The sequence below is a fragment of the Akebia trifoliata genome, chromosome 8 (genome assembly GCF_017979445.1).
Source record: "Akebia trifoliata isolate Shusen 1 chromosome 8, ASM1797944v1, whole genome shotgun sequence".
NCBI lineage: Eukaryota > Viridiplantae > Streptophyta > Magnoliopsida > Ranunculales > Lardizabalaceae > Akebia > Akebia trifoliata.
This window is the reverse complement of record NC_141382.1, coordinates 10184644-10201700: the sequence shown is the minus strand read 5'-3', so window position 1 is coordinate 10201700 and position 17057 is coordinate 10184644. Positions and strand designations below refer to the sequence as shown.

General features: G+C 35.4%; 3 protein-coding genes and 1 pseudogene across 6 annotated transcripts; 2 read left to right on the top strand and 2 right to left on the bottom strand.

The window, feature by feature from the left end:
- The first annotated feature begins 249 nt into the window (after window positions 1-249).
- Window positions 250-5956, top strand: LOC147396029 (uncharacterized). 4 transcript variants are annotated; one of them, XM_086450014.1, is made up of 4 exons: window positions 250-625; window positions 2547-2735; window positions 4263-4416; window positions 5692-5956. In XM_086450014.1, exons 2-3 carry the CDS (start codon window positions 2574-2576, stop codon window positions 4413-4415), a joined length of 315 nt encoding a protein of 104 aa, XP_086306140.1. In that variant the 5' UTR covers window positions 250-625; window positions 2547-2573; the 3' UTR covers window position 4416; window positions 5692-5956. The 4 variants fall into 4 exon arrangements, with proteins under 4 accessions (XP_086306140.1, XP_086306138.1, XP_086306139.1 ...); XM_086450012.1 differs by having other exon boundaries at window positions 2521-2735; XM_086450013.1 differs by having other exon boundaries at window positions 2511-2735.
- Window positions 5957-6511: 555 nt separating this feature from the next.
- Window positions 6512-6964, top strand: LOC147396028 (ethylene-responsive transcription factor ERF015-like). The gene has a single exon (XM_086449761.1). The coding sequence runs from the start codon at window positions 6512-6514 to the stop codon at window positions 6962-6964; it is 453 nt and encodes a 150-aa protein (XP_086305887.1).
- A 199-nt stretch (window positions 6965-7163) lies between these two features.
- On the bottom strand, window positions 7164-9456 carry LOC147396027 (pentatricopeptide repeat-containing protein At4g31070, mitochondrial pseudogene; annotated as a pseudogene).
- A 706-nt stretch (window positions 9457-10162) lies between these two features.
- Window positions 10163-11462, bottom strand: LOC147396026 (heavy metal-associated isoprenylated plant protein 45-like). The gene is made up of 3 exons (XM_086450015.1): window positions 11433-11462; window positions 11254-11329; window positions 10163-10486 (listed from the first exon to the last, which is right to left on the bottom strand). Exons 1-3 carry the CDS (start codon window positions 11436-11438, stop codon window positions 10320-10322), a joined length of 249 nt encoding a protein of 82 aa, XP_086306141.1. The 5' UTR covers window positions 11439-11462; the 3' UTR covers window positions 10163-10319.
- Between the last annotated feature and the right edge of the window lie 5595 nt (window positions 11463-17057).

Below are 17057 nucleotides of genomic sequence, written 5' to 3'. Positions count from 1 at the left end.
ATCATCATTTGCACCAGAGTGAAGTCCTCTCGAACTCGTAGTGATTCGCAGATCAGAGCAACATTTATAGGATTTATTAGTTTAATAATAATTTGAAGAAAGCTAAGGTGGTGTTTGATGACGCTTTTAAAAGCGCTTTTAACCGCACTTGATTGAAAATCTGCGTTTTCATCGATAATCATGATGAAAAAATTCATCTTAAAAATTGGCGTTTTTAAATGCAAATATCAAAGCTGTGTGGAGTTCGTTTTTTATTTGCGTTTACGGGAGAAGCAAGCACCGAAAAACTGTTTAACTAAAAAGACGCAAAAACCCCCGATCTCATTTTCTTCTCACTTCTCTCGACAGAACCCTAGCAGCTCTCTCTCGCATTGCTAGCTCTCGCGCACAGATCTCTCTCTCTTCTTCTCTTCTCTGTCGGCAGAACCTCACACATGTCTCTCTCTCTCCCTCTCGCGCACAGATAGTAGCCATTCTGTTTAGATTTTAGACTTACCAACGATCGAGATCTAAAGGTATCTTCCTTCTCCTCTTTTCTTAAAGAGACCGTCAACAAAGGCGGAAACCCTCTTTCGAAGAAACAAGGCGAGACGATAAGAGTCTGTTCGTTTCTCTCTGAAACCCTGTAAGATTCGATCTCGTCCTCGATTTTATTTCATTTCTGTTCTTTCGATCTGTTAGAAACAATCACGAAACCGAGTTAATATTAGGGTTTTTTTTTCTTCTTTCTGTTGTTTGCTGTTGATCTTAAAGCGTGAAGATTTTATCTTCTTTGATTTGATTGGATTTTGTTCTTGTTCTTTGAGAGGTTTTCTAAGCTTGTGATCTGAAGGTTTGCTAAATTATTAATGTCTTTATACATTTTGTTTGCTATAATTTGTACTTTGAATCGGGATTATTGAGATCTACTCTTCTCCTTTTTGTTGATTTTAGTGAAAAAAATATGATCCAATTACGAGTTCTTCGAAATAAAGAAGGGGGTTTTATTATTCTTTTGAAAAAATCAACTTTTTATTGATTATATTTCTAGTGAGTTTCGATGATCCGATCTGCAGTGGTCCTATGAATTATTGTTTGATTTGATTGCTTGAACAGCTGTTTGAATTCTAGGTTATTTTTCTAATTAGAGTTGTGGGTGGTGGTATTTATTTGATTTTGGTCTGTGTAGCTCAATTTCATTGCTTTGATCCATGGATGAATTATATTCCCTTTAGACTTATTCAGATTTCTACTTGTGTTTTAGGCAGGTTTTTTACTTCTCTTTTTCTTTCTATTGTGTGTTAAAGGTGAATACTTTGCTTTCTTTAAAGAAATTTGTGTACTGGGTTCTTTTTTTTTTATTTTTATAAAGGTTTTCCAATTGCCTCACCATGTTGTACTATTATCTGTAATTTATTCGATAATCTAATTTATCGGGTATTCGATAATCTAATTTATAATTTTTTTTTATAAATCGAATTGAATGTTATCAGGTATTCGATAATCTAATTTATAAATTTATAATTTTTTTTAATAAATCGAATCAAATGTTATCGGGTTTTCGATAATCTAATTTATAAATTTATAATTTTTTTTAATAAATCAAGTCGAATGTTATTGGGTATTCGATAATCTAATTTATAAATTTATAAATTTTTTATTTATAAATCGAATCGAATGTTATCGGGTATTTGATAATCTAATTTATAAATTTATAATTTTATTTTATAAATCGAATAGAATATTATGAGGTATGCAAAAGTTTAATTTATAAATTTATAAATTTTTTTTATTATAAATCGAATCAAATGTTATCGGGTATTCAACAATCTAATTTATAAATTTATAATTTTATTTTATAAATCGAATCGAATATTATCGGATATTTGATAATCTAATTGAATACCCTATATTTTGATGTAGTTTGTAACATCTGTTGGATTTTAAATTTGAATTGGGAAAAATAAAATCAAAATCTTAATGTAGCTTTGTTTATTATTCAAATTGGATGTATATTTTTCATGTTTTTATTTATTTTAGTTTTACTTATTATATTAGCTATGGTTATTATGTTTAAATGATGTCAGAATATAAATGAGATGTTATGTAGATGTGTTATGTATATACGATGTAATGTGGATGTAGGATTGTCTATTATGCAGGTATTTTGTTTATTAGAAAATTTTCATATGTCCATTTTTACAAGGAGATGCTATCGAAATTTCTGTAGAATTATAAATCTTTTATAATTATTTTTAAAAATTAAATAATTATTTTTATAATTTTTTAATATAAATTTATTATATTTATTGTATATATTTATTAGGGTATTTTGGTAATTTTTGTTGCATTTTGGGTGCATTATCAATATTAAAGGTATTTTGGTCATTTTACCCTAATACAGCAGAATCCAACAGCTGTATTAAACAATAATTACCAGATTCTGGTAAACAACATAACATATTTACAAAACTCTATCAAATAAGCTTTTCAGTGTTCCAGCTATTTTTGATAGCACCTTCTTATAGCAGAATTTGACAGCAAATTTTGGCAGCTGTATCAAACAGGGTCTAAGAAAGAGAGATTGAGAGGAAATGAAGGCGCTTGTGGGGATGGTGGTATCAAACAAGATGCAGAAATCGGTTGTGGTGGCTGTGGATCGTCTCTTCCATCACAAGCTCTACAATCGATACATTAAGAGAACCAGCAAATTCATGGCTCATGATGAGACCAACCAATGCAACATTGGCGATCGAGTAAACCCTCTCTCTCTCTCTCTCTCTCTCTCTCTACTGTTATTCGAATTGTTTTCTTTGTATCTTTTAGTTAATTTCATCTTTTTCATCGTTTACTCTTGATGCTTGTATTTTTTTTTTTTCCATAATGTGTCACTCACTTAGTCAAAGGAAGGTTACTTGAGACTTATGAGCCACTAAGGCCTTTGGAAACAAAGATCAAATCGTGATTTGGGTCATCACATCAGTGTGCTAGTGTCTGTTTTTGCCACAATGTAGACTTTAAGGGCTCAAAAGTGTGACTTGGGAGCTGTCAATAGGGGGGGTGTTTACAACATAGCGGGGCTTTGACATGGTCCAAATATGATATTGGTGGTGACTTTCTCTTGGATGGGTGCTATTATGTTCTTTGTGAGTAGAATTCCTGAAATTTTAGGGTTGAAGGACTCCAAGTGGAGTTGTGAAAGCTCAAGTGATCTCAGTGAAATCTCTCCAATCTACCATTGTTTTTAGTGAAGTTGAAGTTGATGGGTTTTTGGTAGGAAACCCAAAAACATCATTTCCTGATCCTTAACAAGATTTATGTGAATTGAACGAAATGAACCTGTTCGGATAATTGCTAAATCGAATGGCACTTATGAGCCCAAATGGGTCAACAATCTATGCTTAGTTGTGAAAATTGTGTTCTTAGTTTTCATATCCATTTGGTTGTGTGCTTTTTTGATTCTCGATGGTTATGCTTGAATCTCCTTTTTTCCTATTATAACCAATCCATCAGAAATTAACAAAGCCTTGTCACAAAAACTTAGGGTTGCATACATGAATTTTATCTTACCATTTCTCTGTGTAGCGTCATATATTATTTTAGAGCGTATAGTGTATTCCAGGAGCTCTCTACCTTGAGCTTGAAGCACAGAATAATTGGGGTTCATGTGGAATGATTTGGAAAAAGTTTTCTACCCGTACCGAACTTGTACAATCCTTTTACTCTATCCAGGGTTGGGACCTCCACTGCAGGGTAACTCTTTGACACTGGAGTTCTTGGCATTGGAATTTGGGAAAATATTAAAATAAATTGTGGGTCTGACCTTTCCTGTCATGTTTTTGGTCGTGCGTGTAATTTCAAGTTTCATGTCCTAGAAAAAAGTAAAACAATAAAAGTACTGGTTTGTCTTTTCTGGACTTGTTCTTTTTATATCGTGAATTCTTTGTGATAAATACGCCATTGTTTTTATTTAATCCCTATGGAACTAACAATATGGCAAATACAGAGTCCATAAACCTCTTTTATTCTGTTGCATTCACATTTTATTCTTACATTTCATACTTCCTAGTAGAAAAAGTAACTAAAAAGTTGTGGATCTCTTATCAGCCCAATGAATCTAGTAACGCTAATTATATAAAAGAAGGAATTAAATAACTCATTTCCTTTTATGACTTTTTCGGTTTTTATTTTATTTTTTTGGTTGACATCTTTGATTGATTTTTGTACATACTTTACAAAGAAGTGAAATTGAATTGGATTGATTTGTGGAATTTTTGTTTCAGGTTAGATTGGATTTTTCAAGGCCATTAAGCAAACGAAAACGTTGGGTTGTTGCAGAAATTCTGAAGAAAGCACGTATCTACACTCCATCAGCAGAGTCCAATTTTGCTAAATCAAGCACTAAGCCTGAAGCAGCAGCATCTCCGTCTCTTTAAGGTATGAAAATTGAAAAACATATTTTGTGTGGTAATCATCTTTCCAGATTTGAACTCGTTAATGCACTGATTTATAATCTCAGGGTCCAAGTCATGAATGGTTAAATGCATTTAATATTCCTGGTGTTGATTTCTGATCCATGAATGTTTTTAGGATTCCTGAATTTATTTATTTTCTACTTGCCATGATGCTATTTTAAGTGTTTAAAGGTTATCTTGTTCAGCACTTCTAGAAAGGTTCATAATCTCAGGTGAGTTGCACATTTTTTTTTTCCGGTTTTGGGGTTTATTCATATGAGTCTCTAATGTAAATGTCTGAGCTTTAATGAGTTTTTGTTCCATTTTTTTTTTCCCTGCGCCTGGGGTGCTTCAGTGGTTCACTTCTCGGCTATGTTTCCGGACAATAGGTTTGGAGGAAGGGAAACCCTCCAAGTTGTAATGAGTTTTCTCATTTTTGGTGTTAGCTGAGTTCTCATTTTTCCTTGATGGCGTAGGCTTTGGTGAACTGCAACTACATATAGTCTGAATGCATCAGCTGAGTTCTGAGCTTAAAATATGGATTTGGTGTTTTGCTTCAGCAATTACATTTAGCTGAGTTTTCTCATTTTTGGTGTTAGCTGAGTTCTCATTTTTCCTTGATGGCATTGGCTTTCATGAACTGCAACTACATGTAGTCTGTATGCATCAGCCGAGTTCTGAGCTTAAAACAAGTGGATTTGGTGGTGTGCTTCAGTGGTTCACCTATCGGCTAACAATTCACAAAATATTCCTGATCTACTCCTCATAGCATCTAATGTCCTGAAACAGTTTTAGCTGTTTTATTTAGCCCAAACATGCTATTTAAAAATGAAAAAGTACGAAGCAGGCCATGTATGTTTATCCAAGGTGCACCAACCAATTGGAACACTAATGTCAGCCCTATCTTTCACATTTTTCGTAAATCTGGAATTCTGTTATTTTATAATTTCACCCAAGGTTTGGCTTCTTAAAATTTTCTTCCATGGGGGCTGGGTGCAGAATGATCCGGTTCCAGGTCAAGCACTTCATCCTAATGAAACCTTTTTGAGTTTTGATCAAGTTTTCTTAAGTTCAGTAGAAACTGCATCTAACATTGACTTTGACTTCGCAAGTTCTGCTACACATAATCTATGGCATGTTTTGATGAAAAATCGGATACTTAATGTTATATCTTATTATTATCGCTCATGACTCTATTCATCTGTAATTGAATGGAAAGCTGCTTCAACTCCTCATATAGCCTTCGTTTGTTTTTCAGGTCAGTCAGTTTTGACACATTGAATGGCGCAAGACTCAGAACTGGCTAGGACATTTTGAGAGCTTAACATCATTTCTGAGTTAGGTAAGCGATAAAGAAAACATTTCCTGTGTAGTCTTTGTATTTGGACTGTTGTTTACAAGTAAGGAGACTCTGAATTTCTTATTATCCGAAAATGTTTTCTTCCCTTTTCCTTGTGATACTGATAAGAGTTCAAATGTTTATTGGTAAATTTGTCCAAAATAAATTTATTGGCGTTACCAAACCCCTCCAGAAGCCTTAAAATTCAGTGGAAAAATAAAAGTTGCAAACAGAAGCCAGCCTACATTATTATATCCTAAAGTGTCAAAGTATAGGTAAATATTTTTCCTAAACTGCCAGTCTTGCATAAATTAAGAATCTTCACAGTAGATTTCGTTGAATAATATTGTAGTGTGAGATCAATGTAATTTTCCAAAGAAAGTCAGGAAGCGTTGCGAGAGTTTGCTTTGTGGTTTACTGTTTATTCCATGTAATTGGAGTGAGGGGACTTTGCAACAATAACTGCATTGATTTGCATTGCCACGTGTGCTATTGCTTGTCATGCGAGCTGCATTGCTTATCCACCCCTCATCCGATGAACCCTTCTCATTTAAGTATCTCCTTCTCTGAAACACCCCCCATCCCAGAAAACCTGCCCTGCTCCCAAAATCATCTACTGGTGCTCTCTTTCTCTACGACGAAACTCAAAACTCAAAGTTGGTGGTATGGTTTCTATGGAGAGCAAGGGTGGAACAGGTGGTTCACGACAAGAACAATTGGACCCTTTAAGGGTGTTCGAATGAGAAAATGGGGGTGTTGGGTTTCAGAGATAAGAATACCCCAGAGCAAAAGACAGATATGGTTAGGCTCATATGATGCCCCAGAAAAGGCAGCCCGTGCATATGATGCTGTGCTGTACTGTCTGCATGGCTTGAAAGGAAAATTTAATTTTTTGGATGATAAAAGGCCTGAGATCCCAGATGGGTCATCAACAGTTCTATCAAAAACAGAAATCAAAGAAGTTGCGGCAAGATTTGCATCACCCAATTGTATGTTAAATCCATCTTCATTTACGACTAGCACCCATTCACCAGAGTTGCAGGTTATGGCTGATGAAATGGGCATCGTAGGCAGTGTCGATGACTTGCTTTTTGCATCTGGTGTATCAGAACCAGATGTGTTTATGCTGGAGAGTTTCCTTTTCGATGAGCAGATCATGTTTGAGCCTGACTCCATATGGGCTATATATTAGAAGAAACTCAAAATTGGGGAACTAATAAATATAAGTATCTTTATCTATATGAAGGAAGACGTATGTGTATAGGTATATAGATGGAAAGAGGTGTTTCATTATTATTTCTGTAAATAGTATGATTATCATCAAAAAATATATACGTTTGTAAACAAATTAGAATTTTACTTTAATATAGGATGAATTACTAGTATGGCCCCTCAGCAAGGATTTTCTACGATCCACATAATGATGTGACACGTTGGCATTTCTAGAAGACTACAAACAATGAGAAACGTTTCAAATGGCATGCCAGTTGGGTTGATATTAACTCTGTTATTTGGATTGATTGACTGTATCCCAAGCTCTTCTTTATTCCTCTGATTTTCATACATCTCCTTACCTCTTCCACACTATACCAGTCACCATTTTCGGCATGTATCATACATAACAAGGTATGGTTGGCAGCATTGTTTGGTTCCAACTTGATAAGTTGATGTGCAAGCCTCTCCGCTTCCCCCAATCTAACGTGGGTTTTACAAGCTGATACCAAACAGTTCCAAATGGTGGGGCTTGGTTTTATGGGCATGCCACTTATCACCTCACAAGCCGCATTGAGCTTCCCCGACTGTCCAAGAAGATCAATGTAGCATGCATAATGCTCTTCCGTAAGAGAGATCTTTTCATCTCGCTTCATTCGATCTAAAAGGTGCTGTCCCTCTTCAATGAGACCAGCATGTTTGCAAGCTGATAAAACAGCAAGGAACGTGACCTCGTCTGGTTCAATCTGCTTCTCTTGCCTCTCATTAAAGAGGTGCAAAGCTTCCCTACCAAGACCACACGGGCCATAACCATGAATTAGACAACTCTGTGACATGGAATCTTTGGTGGGAATCTCTTTGAAAATCTGGTTCAATGCATCGATACATCCACATTTTGCATACATGTCTATGAGAGAATTTCCAACGAAAACATCTAAATTCAATCCAGATTTTACAATGTACCTGTGGACTAATTGGCTGTGGTTTGGGGAAGATAGGTCACTGAAGGCGGCGATGAGTCCCAATAGAGTTACAGAGTTTGGTTTGACCCCCTCTATCAGCATCTGATGGAAAAGCCTTGTCGCACCAGTGCTGTCACCACTCTGAGAATGGCCACCAATCATAGAGCTCCACGTCACAACCTCTCTTACCCCCAATCTTTCAATAATAATTGTGGCCGCAGGACTCAACTCTGCCCCACATTTGCAGTACATGTCTATTAGAGCTGCAGCAAGGTGAGATTCTGACTCAAGCCGACGGCGAATTGTGTAACCATGAATCTGTTTCCCATGTTCCATAGAACCCAATTTGGTGCAAGCTGGTAAAACTGCGATTAATGTTACTCGGTTTGGTTTAATCCCTTCAGCTTGCATTGCTCCAAAGAATTCCATTGACATATTGTAACTCTCATTTGTGGTGCAACCTGTAATCATGGCTGTACAAGAAACTTCATTCCTCTCCATCATCCAATTGAATACCCCTAAAGCTTTATGCAAGTCGAAACACCTTGAATACATATCCAGGAGCGACGTCGATAGATAAATGGACAGATAGATTCCTTGATTATGGAGAACTCGAGCATGGATTTTTCTTCCTAATCTCAAATCTCCAGTCCGACCGCAAACTGATATAACACAAGCAATCAACTTGGGTTTCGGTTCACGACCTGACAAACACATTTGCATGAACTTTTCTATTGCTTTGATGAAATACACATTTTGGATATAGCAGTTGATCATGGAAATCCATGTGATAGTATCCCTCATAGGCATTGTATCAAACAATTGACGTGCAGTTTTGATGTGACCACACTTGGAATACATGGTCAAGATCGAATTGGCTGTAACGAGATCTGTATCGGAAAGTTGGAGGCCAAAATGCAGAAATTGATTATTAGAAGAAGAGCAGGCTTTGATAACTGAAGGAAGAATTGAACTGTAGCCATGGAATCCAGAGGGATGGAGTTCTTCTAATAGTTGTTAATGGTGAGGGGTCTACATTTACATTCGATATGAAACATTTGATCTGTCGATGTATTGCCACATCAAATAGCTAAAATATGATATATATAAAAACGGGTTTTTGAACCATATATGGATGCTGGGGGGCATTTTTTAAAAAAAAAGCCCAAATGTTCCCGCAACAAGTAACAGTGTTATGTATTCTTCAGAGTCCGGGACACTTGCAGCATGGCTTTAAAACTCGGTTTCGTGTCTCGTCTCATCTCTTCTGTGTCAAATATTGAGTTTTCTTGAATGAGTATTCCAATATGTTTGAGATGTTTTAAAGAAAAACTTGACTTCTCTGTCCGTCTCCTCCATGCCTAATACCGAGATGACTGGGGTGATACATCGAGGTCTTGGACGAGCTTTGAAACCATGCTTTGCGGTAGATCCGTACAAAGTCGTTCTCTCTCTCTCTCTCTCTCTCTCTTTTATTTTTATTTTTATTTATTTATTTATTTTTTATATATATTATCAGTTACACAAAAATCAATCTAATCGATGATTTCTAGCCATTGGATTCAAGCATTATTTTTTTGAAAAAATTCTCCATGTGATGTGTCCATAAGTGTTAGTAAGGGTAGGATTCTATGTTAGGCTAGCCGGACTCTTAAAATCTGATGCCCCCTCTTGGCATACGCTCCCATCACAAAGCCAAAGATCATTTGCCTCAGGATACACAAGAAAAAGATTTATGGTTACGCGTATCGTGAGGCAAATGATCTACAGTTCTGTGATGGGGGCATATGAAATCATTATTCTCTATTTAATATTAGAGTCGTGGTGAATGCATGTAGTAAATCATACGAGGTCTGTACACAGTTTTGACGTGGCAAAGGCACATAACAATAGATCTTTTTTCTTTGGGATACACAAGGAAAAAGAGCTGGGGTTCAGTGCCCTTGACAACTCAATCACATGTTTACTGTGTGCATTCATCATTATTCTTAATATTATAATCTTTAGGGGTATCACAACAATGGATTTCATACTCCCCAATGAAAATTTTGTTTGAATTCAATGGCTAAAAATAACTATGTTTGATATTTGAAGATATATATTTATTTAATGAATTAATTTAAAACGTAATTTTAAATTTTTTTATAAACATCTATAACTGCCCATGCATGTATTTTCAGAACAAAGAAACTAAATAATTTGGAAGATCACAAGTGTTGTAAAGTACCCATAAATTTTTTTTTTTCCAAAATTCATAAATAGTTTTTCTTTAGGACCCTTCTTCATAGATCTTTCGATGTCTTATAATTAGAAGTGAAAGGTGCAACAATCTTTATTATCTTTCCCTCAAACATGTTTTAGAAGAATAGAGACCTAGAAACTCCACTTAGGGAGGACACTAACAAAATCACGGGAGGACGATGGCCACACCTCAACTCTCCTCCCAGTCTTGCGCACAGCTTTAACAATCACCTTGAGGTCCACATAGCCAAAGACCGTGATCTTGTTCAATATCACATCTATTTCCACACACCTAACCCCTGTAAATTAAATAACATCATCACCTATTTGTAAATTCTCAATAGAAATAAGCACAATGTGATAAACACAACTATAATAAATAACATTTTTCTTCAAATCACTCGGGTAGTAAGCTCCAATCCGATCGATTTTTAAGCTCATTTTAGATCTGTGAGTCAGGAACCAAAAATTGAGATGCAAAAGAAGAAATTAAATCTCGAAATTCTTGAATGATATTGGTGAGTCATCTTGATCTAAGGATGATTTATAAAACTATGCTAATGAAATTCCATAGAGACATTTGAAATAATGTAGTAGTCCCTATATGCAATGAACTAAGAGAAAGTCCACTAAGATGATTTATAGATAGAGTAATGATTTTCTGAAAATTTCACTAGGTGTGCACGTTGCTGACATGGCAAGGGCACAGAACCATAAATCTTTTTCTTCGGAATACACAAGGAAAACTATCAAAGGTTTTGTGCCCTTGCCATGTCAGCTAAGTACAGACCGAGTAAAAATTTTCGAGTTAGAAAATCATTAGCGTTGTAGATATTCATCAAAGACTTATTACAACCCCAATTAGAAAAATAATTTGAAGGTCCTAAAAGAACTGATTTGTACAAAGTGAAATGAAGGAATATGATTTATTTGGTAGTACTATTAAACATAGAAAATAAGCTTGTTGTTGGAATTGATTTTGATTATTAGCCCATGGTGGGTTCGAAGCACATTATGAAAACTGTCCGAAATCTTAATATATTTAATGGGTAGAATTCACACGTACCTTTGATTTTCATGACGGACTTCCGAACTGTCTTCTCACAGGCTTTGCAGTGCAAACGCACCTTTAACTCGATCACCTGAAAACATAAATAATGTTCTCCGTTTAATGTGATTTAGTATCTCTTAACAATAACAGAGAATAAACAAAATTGAGAGAAAATTAGAGACAAGTATGTAAACCTCCATGAAACCAAACCAGAGATGAGAGAATGCTAAGGAGAGTGGTTATGATGGATTTTATAAGATTGAAATTAGTAGTTGTAGGTGTGAATAAAGAAAGAAAAAAAAATGTATTTTCATGATGGCTCATCATGTATGTAGCATGCCTACGACCACCCTCAAACGTACTGGTCAAACAAGATAAAATATATGCTAGACATGGGTCCCTCATCCACTATGAACCTGGATGTTACCTCTATTTTAAAACTTGTTGAGTCAACTCGAAACTTGGACGAGTCACTCAACTTGATTGGATTTAAGGTGAGTCCACTCTCAAACTCAATGGAATCAACTTGTTGAAACAACCTGGCCAAGTCGGCTCGAAAATGCACTATCAAGTTAGAAACATGCTCCTATATTGTGACTGAATTATTTTTGCGTGTCATCGATGTCCATAGTAGAGTAGAGAGTCTTTGCCAATGCCAAAGAAAATAGATTTATCCATAAAGATGTTTAACAAAAGAATAATAGATAGTTAGAAGATGTTGGACTGACTGTCACGGTTGGATCACGTCTGCTAAATGCTTCCATGGTTCCAATCATCATTTCAATGATCTCACTAAGTGGCTGTTTAATGGAAAAAATAAGTCTGGAGGAGCATAATAAATAGCTGATAAATAATATATATAAAATGATTTTATCTAAAAAAATAGTTGAAAATTTTTTCAAGTTTTTTTTTTTTTTCCAAAAATTCTCAAAATAAGGGAATTACCAATTAAATTGATAAATTAATCACGAAATATGATAATATTTTTAGCTTTCGTCCTCAAAATTTAATTTTCTTCAACATTCAAATCTCAATAACAAGATAGAATTTTTAGAGAAGTTGATGATTATGGGTTGTGGTAAAAAACCCAGATACATTATGTAGATACGTAGGTTTCGAAACTTTTAAGAAATGTTTGAACTCATCTACATGGGTTTAAGAGTCACCACTATTCAATTTAAGTGTAAATGACTTACATATTCAAAAGATAAAAGAAATAATCTACTTAGAGGTTTATGGTAAAGAGGTTCAGTTGAGGGACGAGGAAGGTGTTACACACCTTGTTCCACCCATCCTAACATGATTACCAATATATGACCATAGGTGTGATTTTGAAATATTAACTTGCTTTTTGAAAAATAAAAGGGATAATGCAGAAAATTAAACAGCAATAGTCTAATTTTAGGAAATGAAAGAATTAAGAGAATAATCAAGTTACAAACAAAAGAAGAAGCTTGTTGGGAATTTTTGTGAGCCTAGGATCTTGGTGAGATTTCATGTGGATCTCACCTTTTTTGGGATCCAAATGCTGCCTTTAATCTATAGTCTAGTTTTGGAATAATAATAAAATGATGCAATAGGCAAGTTAAATAGAAATATAGCTTGCTGGAATTTTTTATGAGTCTAGGATCTTGGTGAGAATCCATGTGGATTTCACCTTCTTGGGATTCAAAGACTCTTTTAGAGGTTATGTGCTCACTTGGGAACATTTTATTGTTGGATTTAGCCTTTGAGGGGGTGTCCATGAGTTAGACACCACCATGGGAAGGCCAAAGACCTTATGCATGCCATATATCCATATTGGACTGTTTTTGTTAGCTTAAGGATTTAGGTGTAGATCTAGGTATATCCACATCTTTGACCCTTAGTCATTTTAAAAGAAAGCAAAGTGAGTGTGTATGGTTATGTGTATGCATGCAATGGACTTAAAAAGGGGAGATTACCTCCAAAGAGGAATTATTTTTTAACCCTTAAACCATTGAAATAAGAAAGCAAAAAAAAAAAAAAAAAACGCATATTCTAAGAATTTAAATTGCAATGAAAGTAAACAAAAGTAACTAATCTAGGAATCAAATTTGCAAGAAAGTAAGATGAACATTAATTTATTCTAATACTCATGGAGCTTATTAAGGACTTATAGGATGAGATTACCTCTAGAAGGTTTTAATCTCTACCTCCTTGCCTTACTTAAACAAAAGTTAGCTCTACATTATCATAAGAAAAACAAACATGAAATAAACTTGTTAAAAAGTAAAGAGGGAGTTTAGATAGAAGATGGAGGTTTAGAAGGGGGGGGGGGGGGGGGTTCAACCCCACCTTGGTTTTCTTCTTCTTTTTCTTCTTGGTTTAAGTTTTTTGAATGTTTGGGAATGGACTTGGACAGAGTTTAAGTAGGTTAGAGAGGTTAAGAAGCAATTTGGATAGAAATTTAGATTCTTCTTCCTCCTTCCCCCTTTGCCTTGAATATGAGTTCTTATTTATAGAAGTTTGGGAGATCTTTGAGGATAAAATTATCTCAAATCATAGAGTTTTCAATATTTGCAACAAAACCTTCATGCAAAGAGCCATTTCCATCTTCTAACATTAGTTTTGATGGTCTTTATTATCTTGTTAGGTCTTACTAATCTTGGTTATCAATGGGTATAATGGTAAACATCCAAAAGTTCTAAAGAATTCTTAATGAAGGTTAAAAGGGTCTTAAGACTTTGACCTTTAGTCAATTGAAAAAGAAACAACCCAAATGGCATATAATTAGGTGAAAGGATTTTGGTTTCTTTAATCATTTCCCTTAAGAAAATCTTTAACAAATTAAGAATATGTTAGTCATTAGGCACACATTCTAGAAAGTTCTATTGGGTGGACAAATTAGTCAAAAACTTTGGAATTTGATTATTTTACTTTGATGCCATGAGAGTTCTTTGGATGGTGAAAAATGTAGAAGGGCTAAAAAAGATATTTGTTCCTAATGTGTCTCAACAAATCAAGGTTAATAGGAGTAATTGGCCTCAAATGAGGATCAACTTGACCAAAAGCTCTTGTTAGAAGACTTGTTAAATTATTACAAAGAAATGGTGAAAACAATGTTAAGCCAAATAAAATAAGGATAAAAAGTAAAATGACAAAGTTTTCTTGAGGAATAAGCAATTAAAATGAGGCTTAAAAGGTAATTAACCCATAATAAATTCAAATGCACATGGGTCTCTAACAGAATTGGCCTTAGATGACCAATGACTAGTGCAAAATTTCTTTCTGGCCGTTAGTTACCTTCATGCCATACAAAATTTCCTTTTATCCATTAGTAACCTATGGCCGGTTAAGAATTAAGCCTGATCATAGGTTACCTCTATACTGTGCAAAAAAAAAAAAAAAAAAAATTCTGACCATTGATAACCTATGGCTAGGCTTAAAAAAAAAAAAAAATCCTGACTGTTGGTTACCTCCATACCAGGCCAAAAATTACAGAGATGCCATTATCCATTGGCTCTACATTTGGTTCTTGCAACCATTCGAAAATCGACTCGAGTCGAATTTTTTCTCGAAATATTTTCTGTGCTCTCAAACTCAGTCTAGGCAAAAATGAAGTGTCTACACATTATTTGTACAATCTCCCAATATATTTTTATTTATTTTTTACAAAACATCTTTGAATTCGATCGAATTAACAGAATTGAAGCCTCACCAAATAATTATCAAATCCAAACTTTGTTATTATGAGTTAATCATGAGCAGTTGGAATTATAATAGAAAATAGAATTGTAAGTAAATGCAGTTATTGGTGGCTCAAATGTAGGCTTTCTTTCCATGATAAATGGAGAACACACTTGCACACATCCCTACTATCTTTTCTAGGTAGAATTTAATAGGATATCTCCGGATTAATCTTGATTATTCTTGACTTACTAGATTATTCTTGTAATCTTTTAGATTAAGATAGTTGGGACTTTCTAAATTATTCTTATAATCTTCTAGATTAGGATAATTGTGACTTTTTAGATTATTTTTACAATCTTCTAGAATAAGATAATTGAGACTTTCTAGATTATTCTTGTAATGCCTATAAATACCATATTGGGGCATTTGTAATAACCATCTAAGAATTCTTAATCAAATAACATCTTTACATGGTATCAGAGCTTCAAGGCTAACGCCACTCATTCCCTAACGCTAGCCGATCACACTTCCATCACAAAATTTTTCTTTCTAAGTTATGGCCTCCACTCTAACCACACTATTATCAACCACCCCCCATCCCACTGTCATTAATCCTTTAGACAATACAATGTTTTGGCACAAACACCTCTAAAGCTCACATCCACAAATTACACCGCATGGAGGCTCCAATTTCAAATATTTCTCATCGACTACGACTTACTTGGGTTTGTTGATGGAACAAAGCCATGTCCACCTTCCACCATCATGCAAAACAGTGTCTCATCGCCTAATCTCTATTATCTCCTATGGATCCGTCAAGACCAACTCTTGCTCAACGTCATCATCGACTCTCACACACCGTGACTAATCCCATTCATTGCTACTGCAAAAATGTCCTATGATGCTTGGACGACTCTTTCCAACACCTATGCTAAGCCGACTCGTGGTCACATTCTCGGTCTCAAGGGTCGCCTCACCAACCCCGTCAAAAGCACTCAGTCTATCACTGAGTATATGCAAGATATTAAAACCACTATTGATGCACTAGTCCTTATGAATGTCTCGGTTGATTATAAAGATCTCGTCATCAAAATTCTTAATGGCTTCGACGAGAACTATAAAGAATTCTATAATGCTATTCAAGCGTGAGAAACATCCATCTCTTTTGATGAACTACATGAGAAATCGCTCAACCATGAAGCACAACTGACGGTCAAAACAGATTCATCTTTTTCTATCCCTACCACGATTTTTCCTACTACTCGGTCTTCCCCACAGAGTTATGCTTCATTATCCCAGCCATTGCATGGTTCTCCCTGCTCCTTTAACCAAACTCGAGGTCAGTCAACCCGATCATCACACGCCCCATTGACATCTCGACCTCTATTTCCCGTTGGTAATCAAGGACAACGCCTGTATCTCGGCCGCTGCCAGTTGTGTAAACAACACGGCCATTCTGCAAAACGTTGTTCCATTTTCAAGCATATTCCATGGACTCCCACTGCCCAACAGTCACGTCGTCGGCCTCATCCAGCCTATACAGCGCCAAGTGCTCACACGGCCACTCATCCATCGATTTCTTCAACACCATTTGACTGGATCCTAGACTCGGGTACTTCTCATCACGTCACTATTAATTTTGCGAATCTTTCGCTTCACTCTCCTTATGATGGTTTTGATGATATTGTCATCGGTAATGGTAAAAGCCTAGTTATCACTCATACTGGCTCCCTAAACCTACGCACTGCATCCTCATTATCCTTTCCAAATATTCTTTGTGTTCCAACTATGACAAAAAATCTTATTTCTGTCTCCTAATTATGTAATACTAACAATGTTGTTGTTGTCTTTTCCATGTCTGGCTTTTAGGTGAAGGATCATCAAACGGGGGCCCTTCTTCTCTAAGGACCACATAAGGACGGAGTTTATTATTGGCCGGTCACGACGGGCTCGTCAACTCCACCACGTGCTCTCCTGTCTGTCACTCACTCCTTGTCTTTGTGGCATTCCCGTCTTAGTTACCCATCCCACAAAATTATTCGTCATTTAGCTTCATCTAATGTTTTTTCTTTATCTTTCCGTCTTCTATCAAACTTTTCTTGTAATTCTTGCAAAATTAGTAAAAGTCACAAGCTTCCGTTTTATGAATCTACCATTTCATTTTCAAA